Raw genomic sequence first — 27,273 nt, 5'->3', positions numbered from 1 at the left:
AAGGTAGTGTCCAAACTATCGAGGTAAGTCCTAGCCTAGTTCCGAGGTAGTGTCTGAACTACTGAGGTAAGTCCTAGCCTAGTTCAGAAGTAGTGTCCAAACTACCAAGGTAAGTCCCAGCCTAGTTTCAAGATAATGTCTGAACTACTAAGGTAAGTACCAAAGAAGATTCACCAAGGAAGCTGTTTGAGATTTCCAAATACTTCCACAACAACCCCTGCATTAAATGAAGGTCACCTGCCTGCCATCACCGCATTTAATGCAGAGGGACAAGCCTGAATAGTAAAAAAGACCCTAGAAGTCTCCATTCATGATGAATAACCCAAAAAGGAGAGCCTAATAAGACTAGAAATTATCCGGGTGGACACTTGAATAGTAAGAAGAAGCCTTGGAAAGTTTCGTTCATTATGAAAAACCAAAAAAGAAGAGCCCGATAAGACCAGAAGTTATCTAGGTGGATGAGAACAAAACATAAAAAAGAAGGAAATGACTCAGATAAAGGAAGAGAGAGAAAAAGGAGAGAGACACATAAAATACTAAGTGTGAAACATTAAGAGTAAAAATTGTAACAAAAAAGGAGGATATGAATAAGAGTTTTCCTTTTTATTTTTTTACATACTTGTGTAAGGATGAGATAAATTATGAATTCTTGTTCAAACTTCCCATTACTGATTGTTATAAGCCCATAATCTAAATTAATTGTGTTCTTAGCCAAGTTATTAAGCTCGGTTTAATTTCTTGCCTCCACAACATATAAATATGATATATTATTATAAATTTGACAAAAATATACAGTTGGTTATTCACGTATTTGTTTTTATACCTTCAATGATCATAGCATTTTTCTTATAATTCTATTTTAAATTACTGTATATAGAAAAATCCTATGTACACAACATTTTAAAAATATTTTCACAATAAATTTTAGGAGATGGGTTATTATTTATTGTTATTGATGCGTAAAAAAGTAATTTCAATGGTGGTTTCAAATTAAAACAAGTAACAACTTGCCACCTAAACTTTATTGTAAAAGTATAATGAAAATATTATGAATATAGCACTTTTCATTGTACATAATATAAATATAGCATATACGGAAGAAAATTTTATGTTCTCATTTTAAACTTGGCCCCCCCAAATACAAATCCCTAGCTCTGCCACTGGTAGAGGTCGAGATTCAAATGTTTAGGAGGGAGTTTCACACCTAATTATGTCAATTGCTTTTCAACTATATTATGTCACAATAGTTGAAGAGCAACTGATACAATTATGTGGCATTCTTCCTTATGTTTAGTTACCTTTGACAACAATTAACACAAAAGCGAAAAAAAATTATATCTTTGTAAATTCACAAAAACTAATCTTAATCATTTAGATTTCTTAACTCATTATATATATTATGTATGGAATTAACATTGTAGTGATTTGAAATGTGATATTCTTGTTCAAATTTAGTTGCTTTTGCAACAATCAAAACAAAGGAAAATAAATAAATTTAATAACACACCATCAATGATGTAAAAGAATTAATTGAAGGATATTTGCATTTTTATTTTATTAAAACAATATTTGCATTCTTAAGTAGGCATAAAACATGCCTATATGTATCAGTCATTATATCATGTAAACACATATAATATGATCAAATCACTAACCACTATTATTGTCTTTATAGCTTGTCTATAAAATAAAACACTAAAGATTATAAATTTTAGTAAAAAAAATTATTGAAATATTGGAGGAAACTAATAAAAAATTAGTGATATTTGTGTTAGTACGATTTTAAAATGCACCACATATCGAGAGCTCAATTAGTTATAAAAAAACCTAAAAAGCAAAATCCGTTATTTTATCATTTTTTATTTTTTTCATTTGGTCTTAACTTACGTGTTTTGTAAGAGTTTGATTTCCACAAGAAGAGTCTAATTTAACTAAAAAAATCAAAAGAGTTTGATTTGCACATGTTGAAGCTGAAATGGTAGTTCAATGACAAATAGTGAAGAAACAGAACAACAACAGTAACAAAGAGTTTAAGTGTAAAATGGCAAAGACAAAAAGGCTAAACACACTGTTTGAATTAGTGGAGAGTTGGTTACTTATTTTGCTAGGTGTCATTGTATCATTGGTGGATAGTTTTGAGAGTTAGTTATTGAATTTAGGTGCCAAGTTTTAATCTCTGTTTTTCATGTATATAAGTAGTTGTAAGCTAATTATCTTGTAACTAATTCAATAACAATTTCTTGATTAATAAATGCAAGTTTTCTTTTCTCTCTCAAAGCTCTCTCCAAGTTCTTTGTGATAATTTGTTTTTACATGGTATCAGAGCAAATTTTCCTTCACTTTCCTTCCTACCAAACAAAGTTTTCTTTATGAATTAGATTTTTTCTTAGCTTTCATGGCTTCAGATTCATCGAGTGTACCTTCGTCTTCAATTGTACCACCTACAAGTGCAGTTATGGCAAATGAATCTACCAATAATCCTTTCTTTTTACCAACAAATGAGAATCTTGGTTTAATTCTCACATCTCAACCTCTCACTAGTTCGGAGAATTACATGAGTTGGGCAAGATTTGTGTTTTTGGCTTTGAGTGCTAGAAACAAGTTTGGATTTGTGAATGGTTCAATTCCAAAGCCAGATCCAACCTCACCTTTGTTCAATTCTTGGAGTAGATGCAACACTACGATTCTTTCATGGTTGACCAATTCACTTAGTCCTCATCTCAAGGCAAGTGTGATGTACATCAATTTAGCAAAAGACTTGTGGATTGATATTAAAGATAGGCTATCTCAGGAGAACACACCAAGATTGTTTGAGCTTCAAAAGGAGATTTCACACTTGGTTCAAGATTCACTCTTAGTGAGTTCCTATTTTACCAAATTCAAGGGATGAATTTGTCAATTATCAACCTTTCACAATTTGCACTTGTGCTTGTGTTTGTGGTTCTAAGTCATCTCAGTTAGATGCACAGCATAAAGAACATGTATTTCATTTCTTAATGGGCTTGAATGATAGCTATGGAAACCTCATTGGGCAAATCTTGCTCATTGAGCCTTTTCCTTCTCTTAGCAAAGTGTGTTCTTTGATTTTGCAAGAAGAGAAAAGAAGAAGTATAGGAAATACTGTTAATATGGTTCAAAAATTGGATGTTGTGGCAATTTATGTGAATAACAATAGATCTTTTCAAGGAAATCAGGGTCATAACAAAGGTGGTGAAAAAGGAAAGAATGAAAGACCTATTTGTACTTACTGTGGTTTTATTGGGCATAAAGTAGATAAGTTTTATAAACTCCATGGCTACCCTCCTGGATACAAGCCTAAAGGGGGTAACAAGCCAATGGCTAATCAAGTTTCAGGCAATTTTGGGTTTGATGCTAATTCCACTATTCAATCCATTGGATTACCTAATTTTGGAGTCCAATTTGACAGCATGTTTCAGAATTTGGTGAATACTCCTCTTGGTGTTCAATTTGGTTTTTAGAATGATATTGTAAGTACACATTTTGGTATTACACAAGGTGCATCTGATAGTTCTTTTGGTGGTTCTTTTCTGCAGCAAAGTCCTCAATCTTTTCAGACTTAATGCCCTATCTCTCAGGCTCAATGTGAGCAATTACTCACATTTCTAAAAGGGTATATAGGTGTAGATTCAGGCATTGGCACTTAAACCAGTCAAGTTACATCTGTCATAACTCCCAATACCATTTCTACCCCACTACAGACATTTGCACCTGTCACACTTCAATCATCCTTGCCTTCTACTTCCAATTCAGCTTCTTGTTCTTCTAATTTCTCAAGTAATCCTTTTTGGATTCCACCTAATTTTTCTCATTCAGTTTTTTCTGCTCAAGTAGTAGATAGGATTGCTTATAAATCTAGTTCTTGGATTATAGATACTGGAGCCACTAATCATATGATTCATTTAGTGACTCAACTTACCTCTATTACTTCAATTGTCAATACTTGTGTCTATTTGCCAAATGGAAAATAAGCCTTAGTCACACATGTTGGCAATGTGCATATTTCTTCTACTCTTGTTTTGACTAATGTTTTGTGTGTTTCATCTTTTGATTTTAACCTAATTTCGGTTAGTAAACTTACCAAAAATCTATTTTGTTGTCTCATTTTTCTTGGTCATTGCTACTTTATTCAAGACCTTGCTCAATGGAGCATGATTGGTCAGGGTAGAGAAAACAATGGCTTGTATTTGTTGGACTCTTCTAGTTAGCAAAGCTCTTCTGCTCTTACTGTTGCTACTAGTCATTTTTCAAGCACAAATTTATTGCATACTAGATTAGGCCATCTTTCATTTTCTAAACTTCAATTGTTGAAAAATGTTGTAAACATTGATATTTCTAATAAAGCTTCATGCTGTGATGTTTGTCATTTCTTTTAACAAAAAAGACTTCATTTTTCCATTAGTAATCATGTATCTTCTACCCCTTTAGAATTGATTCATTGTGATCTTTGGGGTCTTTTTGCTACCTGCATTGTTAGAGGTTACAATTACTTTTTTACTATTGTGGATGATTTTTCAAAATGCACTTGGGTTTATTTTCTCAAACTTAAATCAGATACTCAAGTTTTACTTCCAAGTTTTGCTAATATGGTTAAAACTTAATTTACAACATTAAGACCATTAGAAGTGATAATGGTACAAAATTTTACCTTAAAGGCTTCTTTCACTCCAATGGTATCTTGCACCAATTATCTTGTGTTGATACTCCTCAACAAAATGCCATTGTTGAGAGGAAGTATCAGCATATACTTAATGTTGCTAAAGTATTGAGATTTCAATCTAAGGTTCCCTTGTGTTTTTGGGGTGACTACATTCCCACTGCAGTCCACTTGATAAATAGGGTTCCTTCTAAATCTCTAAGTAACAAAAGCTCTTATGAAATGTTTTTTCATACTCCACCATCTTATACACATCTTAGGAGTTTTGGTTGTTTGTGTTTTATCTCCACCTCACCTAATCATAGGCACAAATTTGCACCTAGGGCTAGGAAGTGTGTGTTTTTGGGCTATCCACATGGCATTAAAGGCTACAAAGTATTAGATCTTGATTCCAATTCTATTTTCATATCCAGGGACATTGTTTTCTATGAGTCTATTTTTGCTTATGCATTTGCTTCTCATCCTTCCACTTCTTACTTAGATGACTTTGTTTTTCCTCATGCAACTTCAGATGTTCCTTGTACCACTGACTTTGGTTCTCCTTTATTTTCTTCCACTACTCATGATCATTCTAATTCTAATGACACTTCTATACCAGTATCATTAGATGCTCATAATTCTGCTGTTTCTATCTTAGATCCTACCCCATTAGATGATCCTAATGCTAATACTTCCATACCAAACCCTATATCAAATTATGATTCTGTTATAATTCCTATTGATCAACCTATACAGCCCCAATTAAGAAGATCCACTAGACCTCACATTCCTCCATCTTACCTATCAGATTATTCTTGTAAATCTGTTAGTGCTAAACCACAATCTGGTCTGCCATAAACCATTTAATATTTTTTGAGTTATTCTCACTTGAGTCTTTCTTTTAAGTCCTTTGTTCTAGTAGTCAGTGCTACTCTTTCAGAGCCTGCCTCCTTTCATCAGGTTGTTCAATATCCTAAATAGATGGCTACTCTGGACAAAGAGATTGAGGCATTGGAGGTGAACAACACATGGACTTTAGCTCCTTTGCCACCTAGTAAGACTGCCATAGGCTGCAAATGGGTTTACAAGATCAAGTATTTACCTGATGGATCAATTGAGAGGTATAAGACTCGTTTAGTTGCTAAGGGATTCACTCAAAAGCATGGTTTAGATTATTCTAAGACTTTTCCCCTAGTTGCTAAAATCCTCAACAAAAAACATGAAAACCATGACAAAAGATAAAAAGGGGTCTTACCTCTTCGTCACTAGGAAATAATTCAAGGAATTTAGCCCTATTTAGGGCTCTTACAACCTTGAATACTTTATTTGAATAATACCTCTCAAATACATGACCTACTACATAAACATTGAAATGTGCTTCAATTAAGTGGGCTAGTTTTACAAGAAAAACTATGTTTGATAAAGAACCAAAAAATCGAAAGCACTCCAGAACTGGGGCGTATATTTCAAGTCTGTAATCAAGAGGTCCGGGTTGAAATGATAAGAAGTCGATACTTAAACGTTTCAGAAAAGGTAAGCTTATTTTAAAATTCACAATGACAGGACCGATTACAAAATCGTTTACCACTGCCAAATCTTCGAGGTTCGGGCAACCGTAGCAGAGGCTCGATAAAGAGTTGTCCGATTTATAATAAATTTCGTAGAGACCCAGAATCTTGAGGCTTGGGAGTTGAAAGGAAGGAGGAGGATCGAGCTCAATCCTGCCACTAAATTCCAGAGCCACCAATGTTTTGCAATGAAAAGCGGTATGGGGAAACTCAAAAAGTTGTCCACAGACAATATAGAGATCGAGATGTTGGACATTACGCGCTATGGCGATATCGATCCATTCGTCAAAATGGGAAGTGTCGCGAGGATAATTCCATGAGACGGTAAAATTTCGGAGGATGGGTGCTGCGTGTTGAGCTAAAACACTGTACACTGAGTGGCAGCTGATGGAGTTGTGATCGAGGTCGAGTTTTGGGACGAGAGTCCATAGGGGCTTCCACCTGCTCGACAAAATGCTAGTGGCGACCGCCTCTTTGGTTGGAAGGAAAGAAAGGATGTCGCAGATAAGAGAGTCTGGTAGATTGCTGATCCTGTCTTTGTCCCAAGATAGTTCTGTGCATTTTGAGTTCGACTGAGCAGCTAATTCAGCCATCAAGAAAGGTTAGGGTCTGCTGGAGCTGGAGTTCTCTTTTTTGTTTTTTTTATTCGACTTCAACAGACACTGTGAAGTCACTCTACGTCTCCAGTCTCTTCTATAGTCATAGTTTCTAGTTTCTACTTAACTCGATTTTAAACATTATCTAAAGATTAAAATAATGTGCATGGCTCATTTTCATTCTTTTTAAATAAATATATAGATTACACTTTAATCAACTGTCATTTTTCATCCATAAAGTTCCATTATTTTTTTTTTGTTATTTAAGTTTTGGTTCACATTAAAATTCTGCATGGCTCATTTTCGATTTGGCTTTTCTTGCTTAATAAAAGTTACGGTCCAAAAACTGTTTAAAAAAATTATTTTTAATGCTAAATTCTATAAATTTTTAAATAATTAATTAAAACTAAAATTTAAAAATTATTACCGTCTTTCAGAAATTTTTTTAAAAAAATAATCTTCTTATTTTTAATTTTTTTTATTCTTTTAGGATCAAATAAACTTTTTGAATGGGTTCTAAAATTTGGCCACTAGATCGCAATGAGGAAACAACAAAACCATGTTGCAACAAATTCGGCTTACTCAACTAAATGCTATTGGGTTGATCGATGAAAAACACACTCGTGAACTTTTTCTTATTCGTTTCATTGTAAGAAATGCTCATAACATTTTCACAAAAATACTAAGTGACAGATTATTATTGGTGAGTAAAAAAATAATTTCAATAATAAGTTCAAATTAGTACTAGGAACACCCTACCACCTAAAATTTTTTGTGAAAATATTGTGGATATAATAATTTTCATTCATCAAACGCCTACTTTAATTTCATCAAGTATCTTATATGCATCTTCTAAATGTGGAACATTTTAATATTATATAATGTATTTTTAATAAATTAATTAAATAATAAGTTGACACATTAAATGAGAAAAAGTCACCAACACTACAAATTCACTAATATGAATTTTTATTTACTAATACTGATTAATTAATATAAAATTATTTTATCGAATTTTCTCATGGATTACACATATTAACGACTAGGTTATGTAAATTATTAGAGGAAATATTTACCTCTCCATTCACCCACCCAAAACAAGCATTTCACTATGTCTTTAGCTGAACACATTATATATCCTCTAGAGAATATATAATTTCCAAGGAATGGTATCTGATTTTCCTTTTTGAAGTTAAAAGATGTTATGATTTTGCGCTGCATTACAAGTTACAACTTCCTCTTTTTCCAATTCCTTATTGCCCATTGGAGGCTCTTTTGGTCTCTCTCAACCCCACAGAGGCCCCAAGGCAGGGAGGCTCCCCCTCCCCATTAATTTTATCATATGTACTGAAATATTTTCTCATTTATTTCAAAGAGCAAATCTTAATGGGCTGATGTCTGTCATGGAGTGTCTGAATTTGTATAGAAGTATGTCATCCAAATCTTCAATCTTCTTCAGTAGCAACCTAAGCAACAATCTCCAAAAGGATTTACTTACCTGAGGCTTCCTTGGGTTTTCAATAGAAACTATTAAAGATATTGTGTTATTTAGTTAATAATGTGTAATGGATCATGAGGCCCAGCTATATAATAAATCCATGTACTCCTAACCCTAGAACATGTAGTCTCTATATATACTCTATTAGGGTTTATTGTACAATAGACATTGATAATATTGCTAATAGTAACAGTCTAGTAGACATAAGCCACACCACATAATCCTAGTATTCTCTCTCATTCTCTTATCTTGCTTCTGCTCACTACAATTTTCCAACGATTATTTTCTTTTTCTCTTTTGATTAATTTGAATAGAAACAAAAAGCATTTCTTTGCTAATATTGTTGAGAAAATCAATTCCAGAACACAAGGATGGAAATCAAAAGTTCTTTCATATGCTGGCAGGGTTACCTTAGCAAAATCTGTACATGTTGCCATTAATTTTACGTATTCCTGGGTTATCTCATCTTTGCTCTAACATTGATGTTTCTAAAAGAAATTTTATTTGGGTCAGATGGGATAAAAAAAAGAAATGTTGTATGGAATTTTGTGATTCTTTATGCAAACCGAAATGTGTTGGGGGTCTTGATCTCAAGAGAGTAGTGGATTTTAATAAAGCTCGCATAGCAAAATTAGGCCAGATGATTGCAGAAGAAAATAGCGAAGAATGGGGGTGAAGATGAGGAGATCCAGGTATTTAGGGGCCATTCCTTCCTCAAAGCCCCTTATGGAAAGGAATTTCAAGTTCCAGGAAACTCATAAAGAAAATTTTCTTCTTTTTAAATTGGCACTGGGAGCCCAATTAATATATGGGAGGATCCTCGACCCCATATATCACAAATTTCTCCCCAAGGCCTATGAATGATAGCTCACCTACAGTTCATTGGGTTGCTGACCTCTTGACTTAAGATAGAACCCAATGAGACCTAAATAAGCTCTACAATCTCTTTGACACTCCTACGGTACACACGTCACTCTCAAAATACACCTATACTACTCATAACGTGTCATGTGAGCGAGTTGTAGTACAAATTGTGTCTTTTTATGTAGTACCAGCATTATTCTTTGCTGATTCGAACACCTCTTAGTAAAGGTAAATTTTCTGTTAAATCGGCATAGTTAGTTGATTAGATGGCTTCCTGGACACAGGCTCTCTTGATCAAACGGGGTGGAAACACTTGGGGAAACTCAAAATAAAAGTAAGGCTAAAGCTGATGCTGTGGAAACTAGTACGGAATATCTTGCCCACCAAATCTGTTCTTAATGAAAAATGGGTTTAATCTGACTTCTCTTGCTCACTTTACTCTTACCACAGTGAAGCAATAGAACACTTGTTCTTTACATGCCCCTTCGCATCGATAATATGGTCTCTCTTTTTTGGCCTTTCAACTTTGCTGCAGTTGATAACATTCCTATCAATGGATGGATTAACAAAATTATATACCTAGCAAGTTATATACAATTGTAACAATTTTAAAAAACTTTAACATTTTCGTTTGTCAAAGACTTTAAATATTAAAGCTCTTTTCAGTTAAATTTCTGTAATTTAACTCTACTTCCTATGTCGTCAGTTCATTATTTCTATCAAAAACTCATAGTGCACTAAAGAGTTTTTACTTTCAATGTTGAAGCTCAAAAGGTTTTAGTTGTATGAACTAGTTGACAAGAATTGCGCCCCTCACAATTAATTAAGTTTATCCACAATTCAAGAATGGCGTAACTATCCCATTTATCCCATTCTCCTTCCAGTTGCTTTTCACTTACAATTTCAATGATTTTGAATTAGGGAGAAAAATTCAGCTTGGTCAATTAACACCACCATTAGAAAATCAAGTACTCCCTTTGTACAGAAGAATCTTTGGAAGCACTTAATGTCACACTAGGGTCACACTAGAGACTGTTATTATTAGAAATATGTGATTAAATAATTAAATTTACCATATCCCAATACCTTAAATTTTTGAGACAATTAGTAATTTAATATGGTATCAGAGCATGAGATCCTGAGTTCGGTAATTTAACCATTATCAACCAAAAAAAAAAAAAAATGTCACACTAGAGACACACTGAAAATAGGTTGGTGCGTTGAAGCCAATGAGCTTTTAGATCAAATAACACCTCCTCCCATATTAAAAAACAAAGGGTAATGTTGGAAGTATTAGGACCATTGAGTAAGCCATAGCTTACAAACAACAATAAAAGATTGATATGTTAAACATAAATGACCATTAGTATTGGGTCTTTCAAATGCCATATGTTGGTATGTTTTAGTATCAAAACTCCAAAAACCCCCCATTACTCGAACTTGTAAATCCAAAAAAAATTACAATTGTGCTACAGTACCATCACAAATCAAATTTGTGATGGTACTGTAGCACAATTGTAAAACTAAATAATATTTTTTTAATGTGTAGTAAGAGAAATAGAGATTAGAAAGAGAAGTGAGAAATATTTTTATATTATTTTTATTTTACTTTATATTATTTTAATGTATGGTAAAATAAAAGTTAAGATGATAGGTGTATTGTAAAATTGTATGATATAAATAAAAAGTAACTTTTGAGATGGTAAAATGGAAATTTTTGTAGAAACCGGATCTTAATACTTAGAAGAGATGCTATCCTATTCAATGATAACTAGACAGTAAACAATATAGACACTTCCAGAATGGAGTCGCAGGCTAAGAAAATGAGAAAAGTTCGTTCTGACAAGGCCATCTTCCATTTGGTAAACATCCATCTTTAGGACAACATTTATACTTAGAGGGAGGTTCTGGTATTCATCAGAATGTAGAACTTTAGAACATGCTGGAGGAGAAACATTAATGCAATCAAGTGGATCTTGATCCAAAGCAATTGGTTGCAGTACAGAAGAAAGCCAAAGCAACTCAACATTACAGCAGAAAGCCATAGAAACTCAACATATCTCATGGTTGAGAAGGAACTAAGGCGGAAATTTTTTTGATAACTAACAAACTTTATTGAAATATGAAGAAACACAAGGGTAAAATCCGAATGAGCATACAAGATAAATCTCTTAAAGAAACTAATAAAGAAATGAAAATTGAGAAGATGCATAAGTGAAAATAGGTAGATCCTAATCTAAAGAAATCAACAAAAAAAAAAAAAAAATTGGGTTCATTTTAAAAAAATAATAATAATTGAAATAAAAAATTGTTTGCATTGTCTCTTGTGCAAAGGGAGGACAAAAGACAGCAAAAACAGTAGCAAAAATATAAATAAAAGCAACACAAAAAATGAAGAAAGTATAAGAATTAGATGGATGGGAAACCTGTCCATACATGGTTTTTTTGTGGTGAAATATAAATTAAAAGGATTTGAATACCCTGTTACAGATGCAACACGAACTAACAGGTTCTCCATAAGCCATGTAAGCAAATAAGATTCACACCAGAAGAACTATAACAGTTTGGGTCTAGAAGCTTCCTAGTCAAAATACAATCACATTTAAGATACAGGTGTTAAACAGCCCAAAAACAGGTCCTTACCACTACTAAATACCCATCTTTTTTGTTTTTTTTGATAAATGAGTTTTGGCCCCAGGAGAGGGGGAAGAGGAAATTCAAACTAGTGACCTCTACTTTATGATGCATCCCTAGCCTATTGTGCTACCACTTGGAATTGACTAATAAATACCATCAATATACATGAATTCATGAACTAAACATGGATCACAAAGTAATTTTTCCCACAAGAATCTAGTTCATTAATAAACAAAGGGCTTGCAAGGATTTAATAAATACAAGCAGTAATAAAGCAGAAGCTCCCAAAAAGATTTAACCTTGCAATCTTACTATACCACTTCATCTACACCAAGAAGTGCATACTACTATATCTAACTCCTTTGGGGTGCATAGGGCCCTAGTCAAGCACATTGTCAAGCCATATAAAGAAGTTGCTATGTCAAAAGAAGTTGCCACCAATTACTCCAAAGAGTCGTCTGCAAGAGTACAAATATTTGTGAAGATGGATATAGAAAAAACTAAATTTGAAAGGAAAAATGTATTTCAATAATTTTTATTGGTAAGTTAACATGCACCTCCTGAGTCTTGAACCAGTGAACTTAAACTCCACCCTATTATGGAGGGAGGAGTAAATGCCATTTGAGCTAGAGCTAATTGGTAGTACTTCAAAACTTACAAGTGTTTCTTTTGAAAAGAAATTTTTGAGGTCACACTTTTGATTGAAACAATCAATTATTTTACCATCTCACTTGTCATAGTTAGGCAACAAATTGAGTGAGCCAGAATCTAAAATTTCAGCACAAATCAAGAGGTTGCAAAAGCTTATTCATGAACAATCAATTATCAAAATTTTAGCTTGATTCAAAAATCAAACATGCTAATTGTATGAAGGTCAAATGAATGTTCTGCATATTAGTTGTCACAAACCCAGGGAACAAATTCTATCAAACAATCTCACACCCAAATAACAGCCAGAAAATAGTAATGTCATTTCACCATGTAGAGAGGCTCTATTATAAAGATAAAATATTTACAACATACCTTTAAATGTAGTTGCTAAGTACCAGTTAAAGTAATATACCTATTTCAACTGTAAGTAGACATGTTGTTGAGTGCCTTGGGAACATTGATAATTTCTTGAGAACACTTTCCTTCGAATGTAGAGCAGAAACTTTAATTGTGATTGTGTTCAAGATTATTGCCTCCTTTAGAATATATTTTATGAATTCAGCTTCATGTCCCAATTCTTCAAATCCATTAAAATTAAAAGTTGTCAGGCGCGATGACAAACAACCGGAACCATCCGGTGGCTCCATCCAGCATAACTGATTTTTACGATAATAATGCTGGTGACAACATATAACAACAGTACGGTAGTAGATCATTAGTGTATGTTTAGGGTACATGAATTAACCATATAGTCGGATTTCTAACTAACTTTACTAGTTAACTAACCTTATCAAGAACAAGAACTTCTAAATTAGGAGCCACTACAAGCAAGGATTGTAGCACGTGCCAATTCGATTGAGTAACTTTAAAGTTCAACCGGACCAAATTTTGGAACATGGAAGGATATATGTAACCAGAGCCGATGCACTGCACCGCAACATTATAAACACAATAAGCTTAGTCCTAACAATATTCATCAACAAAAAACATGAAAACCATAACAAAAGATAAAAGGGGTCTTACCTCTACATCACCAGGAAATAGTTCGAGGAATTTAGAGCTATTTAGTGCTCTTACAATCTTGAATACCTTATCTGAATAACACATCTCAAATACATGACCTAGTCCACAAACAATGAAATGGGCTTCAATTAAGTGGGCTAGTTTTTCAAGGAAAACCATGTTTGACAAATAACCAAAAAAGCGAAAGCGCTCGAGAATTGGGGCGTATATTTCAAGCTTGTAATCAGGAGGTTCGGTATCAAATGATATGAAGTCGATACGTAAACGTTTCAGAAAGGGTAAGCTTATTTTAAAACTGACAATATTGACATTACCGACTATAAACTCGTATATCACCGTCAAATCTTCGAGGTTTGGGCAGGCGGAGCAGAGGCTCGAGAAAGAGTTGTCGGAAGTATAACAAATTTCGCAGAGACGCAGAATCTTGAGGCTTGGGAGTTGAAAGGAAGGAGGAAGATCGAGCTCAATTTCGCCATATAATTCCAGACCCACTAATGTTTTGCAATGAAAAACGGTATGGGGCAACTCGAAAAGTTGTCCACACTCAAAATGGAGATCGAGTGTTTGGACATTGCGCAATATGGCGGTGTCGACCCAATTGTCAAAATGAGAGGAGTCACAAGGAGAACGCCATGAGAGGGTGAAATTTGAGAGGATGGGTGTTGTGTGTTGAGCTAAAACACTGTAGAGTATGCGTAGAGGCGAAACACTGCGGCCCCTGATGGATGTATCTTGGAAATCGATTTTTGGGACGAGAGTCCAGAGGGTCTTCCACCTGCTCGACAAAATGCTCGTGACAACGGCTCCGTCGGTCGAAAGGAAAGAAAGAATGTGACAAAGGAGAGAGTCCGGTAGATTGCTAAGCCTGTCTTTGTCCCAAAAATATACCGTACATTTTGAGTTCGATTGAGCACCTAAATGAGCCATCAAGAAGGTTAGGGTTTGCTAGAGCTGGGATTTTTTGTTTTTTTTATTTGACCTCAGCAGACCACTCTCAAGTTTCTACTTTCTACTGTTCTGAACACCCTTTCCAAATAACAATAAATATTAAAAAAATTAGTTAATTGTCACGTTTCAAAACAATGCTGAAAACTAGCATCTGGAGTGTCTAAAACTAAAGTTCCAAGATAAAACTCAAAAAAAATCCACATGGAAATCGAGTTTTAAAGACTCGATTTCTATAAATTACAGAAAAACACCGCTATAGGGCTTTAAAACGTAACTATATGGCTTAAAAACGCCACTATAGGGCTCCCAGAACCTGATATGGGGTGGTCACACTTACAAAAAAAAAATTTGCAGGAAAACGCCACTATAGGGCTTTAAAACGTCACTATAAGGCTTAAAAACGCCACTATAGGGCTTCCTGAACCTGGTATGGGATGATCACACTTATAAAAAAAAAAAAATTGCAGGAAAACGCCGCTATAGGGCTTCCTGAACCTGGTATGGGATGATCACACTTATAAAAAAAAAATTGCAGGAAAACGCCGCTATAGGGCTTTAAAATGTCACTATAGGACTTAAAAACGCCACTATAGGGGAAAATTTTTTTGCATATAACTCAAGTCTTAAAGACTCAAGATCTATGTAGCATTTTCAGTCCAAATCATCCAGCCAAACACTCACAAAGCGAGTTTACAAAACTCGGATTTTAATATGGATCTCAAGTTTCTAAAACTCGAGATGCTATTTTTCTTAAAACTTTCAAACGTTGCCTAACTTACTACTTTGAATCCTTATTAACAACTATTCTGCACATTCCCTCCTACTCTTCTCAACAGACCATTCATTTTAAAGCCACGTCTGGGTCTATGATAGAAAAAAATAAAGTGTAAAATTACTCAGTTTTTTCAAAAAATGGTCAATAATAGGCCATGTATAAATTTATCAAGTTTGCTACATTAACAGAGTATTTTGCATTTAGTTTTTTTATGTATCTTGAGAAAAAAGAAAGAGGATGGATGATAATTGTTGTATGTAATAAAAGAGAAACAATTAAAAAATCAAGAACAATAATATTTTAACAAAATGTAATGTAAATAGAAAATCTAATATTGAGTGTTTTGAAAAGTAAGTATGTAAAATAGAAAATGTAATTTATTATGTGAAAATAGACAAAAAAATTTGTAAAAACTACGGAGGCTCTAAAGATGAAAATACCACATAACTCATTTTTAGTTTTTTTTTTTTTTTTTTTTTCCTTTCAAAAATATAATTTGCACGGTTTGTTAAGTTTAATAAATTGTTATTTTCATCTATTTAAGTTTCCTTTTTGTTATATGAGTCACATTTGTTGTAATTGTTAATCATTCTATCCAAAAATTTCCATAAACTATTAAAAAATATTTTTTCAATGCTAAAAACTATTAATTCAAAAATTATCACAATCTCTCAAAAAATTAAATTTAATAATTAAAATAAGATAATCTTCTTGCTCTTTTTACCCTTAGAGCATCATCATCAAATGTGCCAAATGCCAAATATTTGGCATTTGGCACACCAAATACCAAAAACAAAGTATCATGAGGTATGTTAAATGTGTCAAAATTTTGAAACATGCTATAGTACCGTCTCAACTTTGGCACAGTGTGGAACAAAATGGCATATGGTTTTATTATTTTTTATTCTCTTTTCTCTCTCCTCTCTCATCACTCTATTCCTTTTTTTTTTTTTTCCCTCTCCTTTCTCATTCTTCCTCAGACATTCGGACTGGACCCATCAACCCATCTCTTCTTTCACTTTTTTTTTTTTTTTTTTTTTTTTTTTTTTTTTCATTTTTGTTGCTTTTCTTTCCTCTGTTCAACCTCGCTGCACCACCTGATGCCGATCAATGTTGCTATGGTTTTTATTTTTTATTTTTTATTTGTTGTGATTTGATGGGTGGGTTTGACAGTAGGTGTGTTCAGATGGTGATGGGCAGATTGGTTGGGTTCTGGGTGTGAATTCTATGGTGGGTGGGCTGGCTTGTGGATGGGTCGACGGTGGGTGGGTGGGTCGGTGGGTCAGCAATGGGTGGATGTGAATTTGGTTGTGTTTTTTGTTTTTGTTTTTGTTTTTCTATGGTGGTGGTTTTAGTGTTCTGCTATGGTGGCTCTGATTTGAGATGGTGGTAGGGTGGGATGTGGGGTGTTGATGGGTGGGTGGATCGGCAGCGGATGGGTTAGCGGCAGCAGTGGGTCAGCTCTTTTATCTCATTTCTCTCTGTATATTGGCGGCTAATGGATTTTTGTTGGTGGTGGTGGGTTGTACCTATGGGAGGTGGTGGCGAGCTGTGCTTGGGTATGGTGGCGGTGGCGGGCTGTGCTGTGTATGGTGGTGGGTTTGTCACTGGTTGTGTTTGTGTATGTAGGGGGTTTTTATTTTGTATTTTTTATATTTATGGTTTTTTTAATGTTATTTTAATATTGGTATATATTATTTTAATGTACATAATTGAAGAATAGAAGATGTGATAAATGGTGAATTGCAAAATGGTGTGTTAAAATAATTGTTCGGGGGCCTTTTTCAGTTCCTTGGCCATGTGTGGTCCGTTGAAGGGATGACTTTACTAGGCCCGAGTTCTTTTTAGGGAGTTGCATCCGAAACTCAACATTGGGCCACATGGTCCAACGACTACGGGCATATTTTTAAGCCTACAAAATCATTAAAGGCAAAATCTAAGAATCACAATAATGGTTGAGTAAATATGTAATATGTGTTTGATATGATAGCTTTGATTAGTAGTTGTAATAACAGTTGAAATAAGGTAGTATTTATTTAGAGATAAAGTAATCATGTACTCAATGATGTAAATTTAAAGATATGGAAGCAAAGTCACTTATCTTTATATGGTTTATAGCTCCAGCTGTGTAGCATCAGTAAGTTGATGGAATTCCAGCAGAATGCCAGCGATAGAGGCTAGTTAAGCTTGCCCCTCTTATCATGCATTTAAATGAGTTTAAGCATTGGTTAATAGTTGTAATAGCAGTTGGAATAAAGTAATATGTATTTAAATGTGAAATAATCATATACTCAATGGTGTAAATTTAAAGATAAGAAAGCAAAGTCACTTATCTTTGTATGGTTTGTAGCCCCAGCTGTACAACTTTTGTGAGTTGATAATATCCTAGCAGAATGACCCCAGCAGTAGAGAGACAGTTTGCCATGATCACTTCGAGATTGAGGGGGAAAAATGAGTGCAACTAGAGGGAGAGAGAGTATGCCTAGCTGTGTGTAGAGGCTGGTTAAGCTTGCCCCTCTTATCATGCACTTAAATGAGTTTTCCCCTTAACAATGCTATTTTAGTTGATGTGAAGTTATGAATAGTGTTGCCTTTCATGAGAAGGGCTTTTGTATGGAGTATTCATGCCTTCTAAGAGAAGGGCTTTATGTAAGAAGTAGTTGTACCTTGTAAGAGAAGGGCTTTTGTAAGTAGTTGTGCCTTCTAAGAGAAGGGTTTTGATATAAGATCTTGGTGTCTTCTAGGAGAAGGGTTTTAGTAATAGAAGTTCATGCCTTCCATGAGAAGGGCTTTTAATATGAGTGTTTGATATCTCTTGAGAAGTGTGGAGATGGTAAAAGATATAGATGTTTGGTGGGATGTAGTATTTGTAATATGTATAATATATGGAAGTATAAGAGATATGGAGGTTAAAGATAGTAAAAATATGAGATTATAACCACTGGAAAAGTTGTAGAGATTGCTTTCCAAGAGGAGAGATTTTGTAAGAGAAGAATATGGAGATGTGTCACAGCTGTTAGGAAAAGTTATGACAGCTATCATGAGACAGCTGTCATAAGACAGCTGTTTGCTTTGGGCAGAAGCCAATGAGGTCAAATGGGTGATTTCAAACTGCTGGAAAGGACATTCAGCATTCACTAATGGATTTGGTTGAAAAATGGTAAGATCTCTTTGAAGGGTATCTTGCTATTTTGGGTATAACAGTTGGTTGCTGGGATTTCAGCATTAAATGGCTGATGATATCACTTCCAGCCAGGTGTCAAATGCTGAATACACTGCTGGGGTTCAGTTAGAAATGTTTCCTTTTTTTGGGTGTTTGTGTTTTTGGTGCAAGGTTCCATTACAACACATTTCTAGCAAGTAATAGAAGGATTGGTTGAAAGTTAAAGAAGCTTTAGAGATTCAGTCAAGGCCTCATTGGGTCGTGACATAATCTTGGTGAGCAAGAAGAGTATTTAATACTCTACTCTGGTAGCTAGCAGAGAAATATATGGTCTGATTGTAGCAGACAACAGCTAGGTATAAAAGATATCATGAATATTTTGTATGTAGTTGGAGATTAAAGATAGCCAATCAGATTAGGCCATGTGTTTGAGTTGGATTTTAGCTAAAAGTAGTAATGAGATTTATGTAGAATAATATAATGAAATTTCTAAATTTGTATAACAACAATTAGGGATTGAATGAACAGTTACCCAGCAGTTAGATGGCTGGAGATATTGAGTATTTGTCATATGATAAATATTAAGTTTTAGGAAAAGAGTAATGGAGAATTTTATCATTTAAAGCGTTATGTGATAAGAGATGCTTACCATATGTTACCCGCTATATATGGACTCGTTAGAGTTTAGGGAGTTGGAGAAAACACGCCAAGCAACATGTTTCTTTTATCAACTTTAAACCGCTGGAGCTTTACTGAACATACCTCTTGGCCCTCCAAACCATGACTCCCAAAATTTCCCCAAAGAGACTTATGAGCTTGGGTCATAAGCCAAAGATGAGATGACATATCTCGAGTTTTGTTGTTATTTTGTGTAAATATGGGCTCTTGTTGAAGAAGCCGCTTGCCATGAGTGTAAGAGAGGTAATATGGGCCGTGAGCTTTGATTCATTAATTAAGCCCAATCCATATGTTAATGTTGATGATGTCGTGGGGTTATGATCCCAATTGATGAAGAGAAAATGTGAACCATGAATCCGCCTCTTGAAGTAAAGATCTCGTGGGCCATGTGAGCTCAATCCATATAGTTGAATGAGATATGAGCTTATTTTGGGTTTTAAATAGATTTACCCAAAAAAACAATAATATGTTAATGTGGCATGGGTTGCCAATGAAGTAATGCCACGTGGGCCGAAAAAATGGTCCTCAACAATAATAAAGTAGGCTTTTGGTGTGTCAAAATGACTTTATTTTTTATTTTATTTTTTAAATAGCTGATGGTGATGCTCTTAGAGCACCAGCATCAACTGTTGGAAAAATATGTCATTTTAACACATTAAATAGCAATTTTATTATTTTAACACACAATTTTCCAATATGTCATACATCACATCTTCTATTTTTCAATTTAATATATTAAAATAAGGATAAAGTTTAGCTACAAAATTAGTTGTAGCATAAGACTACAACCTTACTCAATATTATTCACATTACTATATACTTTAAAAATCTAACTATTGAAATACATGTTCTTTATGCTCTTAATAAACATATCAAATTTTGTGTCAATTGTTATTTCTCAAAAAAAAAAAAAAAAAAAAAAAAATTGTGTCAATTGGATATTATTTACTGTATGATTTATAAGTTTATATTTTATACATAATTTTAAATAACAAAAACTTGCAATTTAAACAATTTATTGATGACATAGTTATTGATCTTTAATTTTCTAGAAATTTTGCAAGCATGGAGAATATAAGAAGAAAATGTAATTCACCGGTGGATTTGTCAAAATTTACCAGTGGATTTGTCAAAATTCACCTCCAATAAAAAGATATTGAATAAAGTTGTAGCCTTTGGCTATAACCAATTTTATAGCTAAACTTTCTCCTTAAAATAATATGTACAATACATTAAAATAATATTAACTAATAATGCAGCCCAATACAAAACACAACTATTAGACAGCGATCACCACCCAACAACCATTGTCACAACCAGAGGCCACCAACCAACACCACCACCACACAACCACTGCATCCTCTACAACCCAAAACAAAACACAAAACAGGACACTGTTAAATCATCAAAAAATCCAAATGATGGTTTTGTCCAATCAATCCAGCCAAAGTCTTGATATTAAACTAGTTGAATCTTTTCACTATCCTAAAGAGCATGCATTGTCTATATAGAAAACTTTTGTCAGTAAAGCATTAGAACAGACCTTACAAACAAAACGTTTAAACTCTCCAGGAACTTTGAGTTTCCAAATACCTACTCCAGAATTTTTGAACAACTTTAGTGTTTGACACCGAAGCAAAGTCTCTATGACTATCCTTACAAAGAAGTTGATAACCCGACTTGATAGAATAAGACCCATTGCTAGTCTTCAACCAAAACAGACAATCATCTTGCAAGGTTGCATAGAGATGGACGCTTTGATCCTCTTTGAAAGAAAGGAACGCATGATCTATGGGATGAGAGCTCCATCACTCCGAATCAGCATCAATTAGAGTCTCAACCTTAGCATTAATGGGAAGGGGGCGAAATAATTCTACAACCATTCTCTCTTGGGTGGCCAACAATCTTCATAGATACTAATATTTTTTTTCCATCACTAATCCTCCATCTAGCACTCATAGAGATGACCCTTCTAGCCCATAAGATACTCTTCCATGCATAAGAACCGAAGGAGGTTTTAGCATAATGGATTAATTAGTTTCATGAACAAGGCATCACATTTGTTTAACCGACATAGTTTCATTAAATTTACAAAGATCTTTAAAACCTATACCACTAGCCAATTTTGGTTAATATAAAGATTCTCAATTTTTCAAATGAAATTTTCTACGATCACCTCATTGACCCCACCAGAATTTACAGAGCAACATTTTAATATCATTACACAAACCCACTGGCAATCTAAAGCAGCTCATAGCAAACATAGGGATGCCTTGAACAACAGCTTTGAACAATACTTTCTTGCCTACTCGTGAGAGTAGTTTTTCCTCCAACCCTACAATTTTTTCCAAACTCTATCTTTGATATAGTTCAAATTGGCTCTTTTATTTCTTCCCACAACAACAGGTGAACCAGGGTATTTTTTGTACTCTTTAATTTCTTGAACACCAAGCAAAACTTTGATAGAATTCTTTGTCGCTTTAGGAATTAATTTACTGAAAAGGAGATTACTTTTCTCTTTATTAATTAATATGTTGTCCAGAGGCATGTTCATAGAAAAAAAAAATAGAGGACTATTATCTAAAGGGAAAAAAAAAAATTTTGGACTATTTTTGCACAACGAGAAACCTTGAATATTACCCTTGCTAACTTCTTGTTGAATAAGAAAATTTAAACCTCTAGAGCAAAGCAGGAAGCGATAGGGGATAAAGGTTCACCTTACTTGATGCCATTGGAGGGTTTTATATGGTCTTTTGGTTTCCCATTGACCAAAATGAAGTAAGAGACTGTTGAGGTACAAATTTTCGGGCCTTAATTTCATTAGCCCACTTCCAAAAAGATACCCACACAAGCCCATAAATAATTCTAAGCCCACATAAATATTTCCTACACATTACTCAAATATTCTCCATGATATTGGGCTCCCACAAATATTTCCTATATAAAGCCCCGTAAATTACCTTGGGCCCTCTCACAGATATTACCCATATTATCCAAACTTAGATTTTCCACAAATAATACTTATCACATTACTATCAAAATCGGGCCACAAAATTACACTATCTCCACAAAAAGCCCAAAATCATTTTACTTGTGGGCGAAGCCCAAAAGGGCCCAACAATACCATTTACTAAGCCCGTTGCTACACGGCATCTCTAAAATCCGGTATGATCCGGCACCTCTAAAGCCTGGTACGATCCGACATTTCTAAAACCCAGTACGATTCGACATCTCTAAAGCCCGATACGATTCGGCACCATTTGCAAAGCCCATTACGATGCGGCATCTCTACTAAGCTCGTTGCTACACGGCAATGTTTTTGCAAAATCTTACAAAGCCCAAATGCTAATTTGGCACTATTTTTACAAAGCCCAAATGATAATTTGGCACTATTTCCATAAAGCCCAAATGCTAATTTGGCACTATTTTTACAAAGCCCAAATGATGATTTGACACTATTTTCATAAAACCCAAATGCTAATTTGACATCTATTTTACAAAGCCCAAACATTAACATTCGGCACTCATTTTACAAAGCCCAAATCTATTTTGGCAATTATTTTACAAAGCCCAAAATAATATTTTGGTAAAAACAATTACTTTACACTCAAAGCCCAAATGCTATTTTGGCACATATTTACAAAATGCAAGTATTATTTTGACACTTGTTTCTACATATACCAAATCCCACACTCATGGGAAATATAAATATTCATCCCTCAAGAAATACCTCTTTTACAAGATTTATAAAAACCCATGGATATCACCTATGGAAAAACTATTCATTTTGTAGGGACAACTAAGTCCAAGGAAGCTTAACTACAAAGCCCAGCTGGACCAGCCCAGCCCACACACAGAATCCAACAACTGAAAGCTTACATGAAGTGACCAGCCAAATCTCAGCACAAACAGCTGGAGTCTTTCCCATCAAGTCCCAACTTATCTAAATCAAATCAGAAGGGGACACGTGTCCCTCAAGGGTTGAATCCTTCCTTCACAAGTTGAAATCCCATCATTTCTCATGTGACATAAAGTTGAGATGGATGTGACAAAAAGCTGAAAAGCTTCAGCCAGCTGTCCCTTCTTTCTTCTCCAATCCAGCCAGTCAAAAATCAAGAGCAGCCATTATTAGGCCATCAAAGCTCCTGAAACAACATGGAATCAACTCATTTTTATACTAAAAATATGTATTCTCTGGTTCATGGACCAAGCACATGAACCCCAAATGGGGAAACTTAGGGAAATGTGATTTGGAGGGCACCAAGGGGATCCTAGCAGAGTTCCCAGCAAGGGCTCCAAGGTTGACACTTGGCTTGGGGTGGCCCAATCTGCCTTAGGGAGCTCTGATTCTAGCAGCAGCATAACCAAGATCATTAGCCTAAAAGCATGCTCTAATCCCATCAGCTAAGGCTAATCAGCATTCAATGCTAAGCTAGAATCCCAGCTGTTATTGCCCAAAACAGCAAGAACCTTCTGAAAGTTGAGTTTACTACTCTTAGCTAAAATCCTAAGAACGATTCTCTAAGGATTTTCTGAAAATTGAGAAAGATTTAGCAAAGATTATTTGCTAATCACCCCCTAAAAACCTTGATATAAATGGAACTCTCCATTAATGCTTCAACAACACATTAAGCTACACACCAAGACTTTTCCTTAACCTCTATGCAAAAAGCCTTCTCTAAGCTCTAAAAAGTCACTAAGTTCTTAGTTTCAAACTTAGAAACCAAGTTCCTCAGCTCCTAGCTCAAAAACACTCTACATAGCTCTACTAAAAAATACTCAGCTATTCCTAGCAGAAAGTCCCAGCAGTCCTACTATATACTCCCACTCATCACTCATACTACTCACAAATGACTCTTACTACTCATACTACTTGAAATATCCCTCATTACTCACTATATATTCACGAGCATGTCTTGGCACCATAATGATCTTGCTGCGCTAGCTGGGATCTCTCTCTCTCCCTTCATCTCACACTAAGTTTTCTCCATTAATTGTTATTATGGAACCCATGATATTTACTTATTCATTTACTATTAATGGTTATGATGTAACTGTTACTATAAAATTTTTCCCTCATATTGTTGTATTAGAAGACTCCTCTCCAAAGCTAACGGATGATGAGTCTGAAAGTGTAGGTATTTTCCTTAATCTGTGAAGTAGCTAACAGCTGGAGATTTATCATGTTTTTTCTTACTTTACCGCTGGGCTATTTTCTGCAGAAACACCTTATCGTTGGGCTTTTTTCTGCAAAAATACGTTACTGCTGCGTTATTTCTTACAGTACGTTTTTTAACCGTGCTAACACGTTCGCTGTAGGGATTGTTCATGGGCCACTCTTGTCAGTTCCAATCTAAGCCCAAGGCATAAAATATAGTGGATTTCTTAGATCTTCACTGATAGCCTTTGGGCCGCGCATCAAGCCCATCGTCGAGTTTCGGTTTAGACCTCCAACCCAATATAAATCTCATTTGTCGGGAAGGAAACTTTTTTGCCCCCGACAGAGACTAAACTGATGCATTCTAAATCCACTCAATCCACTTACTATGGAGCCCCATTTTTTCCCACTACATTCAACAACAAAAAAAGCCCATTCAACTCTTTTGTATGTCTTGCTCATATCTAGCTTAAGAGTTATAAAGCCCAAATTACCAAATTCTTTGATTTCATATGATGGAAAGTCTCAAAAGCAACCCAAATATTATCTGCGATGGCTTTGTCGAATTGAAAAACACTCTAAGATTCATAAAAAATAAAAAATAAAATCTGTGGCAAAATTCTTTTTACTCTATTAGGCAAAATATTAGAAACAATGGCTTAATTGCTCTTATAATTTTTACTTAATTTCTTTATCACTTCTTTTCTTCAAGTTTTTGGATAGTCAATATCAACTTCTTTTCTTTTCTTAATTCTCTCTCTTTTTATTTTACGGTTTTAAAAAAAATTCTATCTAATTCTATTTTACATTTTATTGGTAATACCCACAATTGTAATTATGTTATTTATATATATATATATATATATATATATAAAATCTCTTCCTCTCTTTTAAAAAAAAATAAAAAATTCTATACCATTTGATTTTTTTTTCTAATATTTTAATATTCTTCTTCTACTTCTTTTTTTTTCTTTTTTTTTCTTTTTTTTTTTTGGTATCTCTAAAATTGAGTTTTTCCTCAAGTTTTTTCTTTTTTATATAAAATTTAGCTTAATTGTCTTACAATTCTTTATTAATAGTCTTTTAATATACAGTTACACACACACACACACACAATCTTATCTCTTCCTTATGTATATAAATCTCTTCCTCTCAGCAAAAAAAAAAAAAACTCTTCCTCATGTAGGTGAAATATATATATATATATATATATATATATATATATTTATTTATATAAATCTCATCACACTTGTAAGTTTTTTTTTTTTTAAAATTAGGAAATGTAGAAACCCCGGATTATGATGAATGGAAGAAACTAACTTTTAGAAGATAAAAAAAATTAGAAAAGCCTCTGAGCATGCAAACTAATTTAATTTAAAATTTTGTTTTTTTTATAGAAAAAATAGAAGTTCAAGTGAAACCCACATCAGTTGTTATGGATAATGATAAAGTGCAACCAACAAAGGAGAAACTTTGATATTAACATGTGCACATTTGTTATTGGAAATGAAGTTTATAATCGAGTTTGTATGATCACGTAATGATGGTTTGTGCAACCACAAATGCATATATCTCATCACACCACTAGGTAAGAAAAGTGCATAAGATAGATAAACTAATCATAGCAAGTTTTTGTGAATACACAAATTAAACGGACAAAATTGGCCTTTGTCCCTTTCTATCAAACAATCCAACATTTTGCCTCATTTCCTAAACTAATTAGGGAAATGCCTCTCTTTTGAAACTCGATTTTTTCAAAATTGAGTTAAGCCGTATAGTGACGTTTTAAGGATCCTACAGTGACGTTTTAAGGAGCCTATAGTGCCGTTTTGGAACTCGAGCTCCATGAACTCGAGTTATAGGCAAAAAGAAAAAAAATTGCATGGAACTCGAGTTCATGGAGCTCGAGTTCATGAACTCGAGTTCATGGCGAGTTCCAAAATGCCAATATAGGTCCTTAAAACGTCACTATAGGCTCCTTAAAATGCCATTATAGGGCTCCAGAATTTTTTTTTTTTTTTTTTAACTCGATTTTGAGAAAATCGAGTTTCAAAAGAGGGGCATTTCCCTAATTAGTTTGGAAAATGGAGTAAAATGCTGGATTGTTTGATAGAAAGGGGCAAAGGCCAATTTTGTCCCAAATTAAACCCAACCTCTTGAATGAATAATGTAAATAATTAAATATCCGGATAAAATATATTCATATTTTTCTGTTCACTTCAAACATTTCTTAAAAAATATTTATATTTGAGAATTAAAACCCCACGTTAGTTTGATTTTACTTCTCACATCACACTAAATGATCTACTTGGTTTTTTTAAAACTTTGTGGGCAAAATATAATAGCAAAATTGTGAGTCATCGAATACCACGTAGGACCCCAAACCAAGTGTCTTCAAGAGTTCAACTAAATCGAGGCTGATAAACAATTGTGCCAACAACGAAAATAAAATACAATTTTTTGAAAACTATTTAAAGAATATCAACTAAACAATAAATTCAAGTGTGGGACTTACTATTTTTTATGGTTTGTAAAACAAAAAATTATATTTAAATTCTCTTACCAAATAGACCCTAAAATTTCCAATGAATGGCATCTGATTTTTCTTTTTGAAGTTATGAAATGTTATGATTTTGTGTAGTACAAGTGTACAACTTCCTCTTTTTCCTTATTGCTCTGTTGAGGCTCTATTGGTCTCTCTCGACCCCACATAGGCCTAAGGCAGGGAGACGCCCTCTCCCCATTATTTTCATCATACTGAAATATTTTCTCATCTATTTCAAAGAGAAAATCTTAATGGGCTGATGTCTCTCATGGAGTGTCTGAGTTTGTATAGAATTATGTCATCCAAATCTTCAATCTTCTTCAATAGCAACCTAAGCAACAATCTTCGTCGGGTTTCCAATAAAAACTATTAAAACTATTGGATTTTTAGATAATAATGTGTAATGGACCAAGAGGTCCAATTATATGATTAGTCCATGTACTCCTAAATCCTAATCCTGGTAGATGTAGTCGCTAGATATACCCTATTAGGTTTTATTGTACAATACACATTGA

General features: G+C 34.1%; 2 protein-coding genes across 2 annotated transcripts; both read right to left on the bottom strand.

Annotated features, from left to right (window-relative positions):
• Positions 1 to 5,619: 5,619 nt before the first annotated feature.
• On the bottom strand, positions 5,620 to 6,902 carry LOC115956341 (putative FBD-associated F-box protein At1g55030). Its single transcript, XM_031074751.1, has 2 exons — positions 5,910 to 6,902; positions 5,620 to 5,724 (listed from the first exon to the last, which is right to left on the bottom strand). The coding sequence occupies exons 1-2, from the start codon at positions 6,813 to 6,815 to the stop codon at positions 5,620 to 5,622; spliced, it is 1,011 nt and encodes a 336-aa protein (XP_030930611.1). The 5' UTR covers positions 6,816 to 6,902.
• Positions 6,903 to 12,002: 5,100 nt separating this feature from the next.
• LOC115956340 (F-box/LRR-repeat protein At3g26922-like) lies at positions 12,003 to 14,418 on the bottom strand. The gene is made up of 4 exons (XM_031074750.1): positions 13,492 to 14,418; positions 13,255 to 13,395; positions 12,881 to 13,145; positions 12,003 to 12,275 (listed from the first exon to the last, which is right to left on the bottom strand). The coding sequence occupies exons 1-4, from the start codon at positions 14,416 to 14,418 to the stop codon at positions 12,259 to 12,261; spliced, it is 1,350 nt and encodes a 449-aa protein (XP_030930610.1). The 3' UTR covers positions 12,003 to 12,258.
• Positions 14,419 to 27,273: the final 12,855 nt, after the last annotated feature.

Source organism: Quercus lobata, chromosome 8, assembly GCF_001633185.2.
Source record: "Quercus lobata isolate SW786 chromosome 8, ValleyOak3.0 Primary Assembly, whole genome shotgun sequence".
NCBI lineage: Eukaryota > Viridiplantae > Streptophyta > Magnoliopsida > Fagales > Fagaceae > Quercus > Quercus lobata.
Note: the sequence above shows the minus strand (reverse complement) of the source record. Positions and strands in the feature narration are given on the sequence as shown.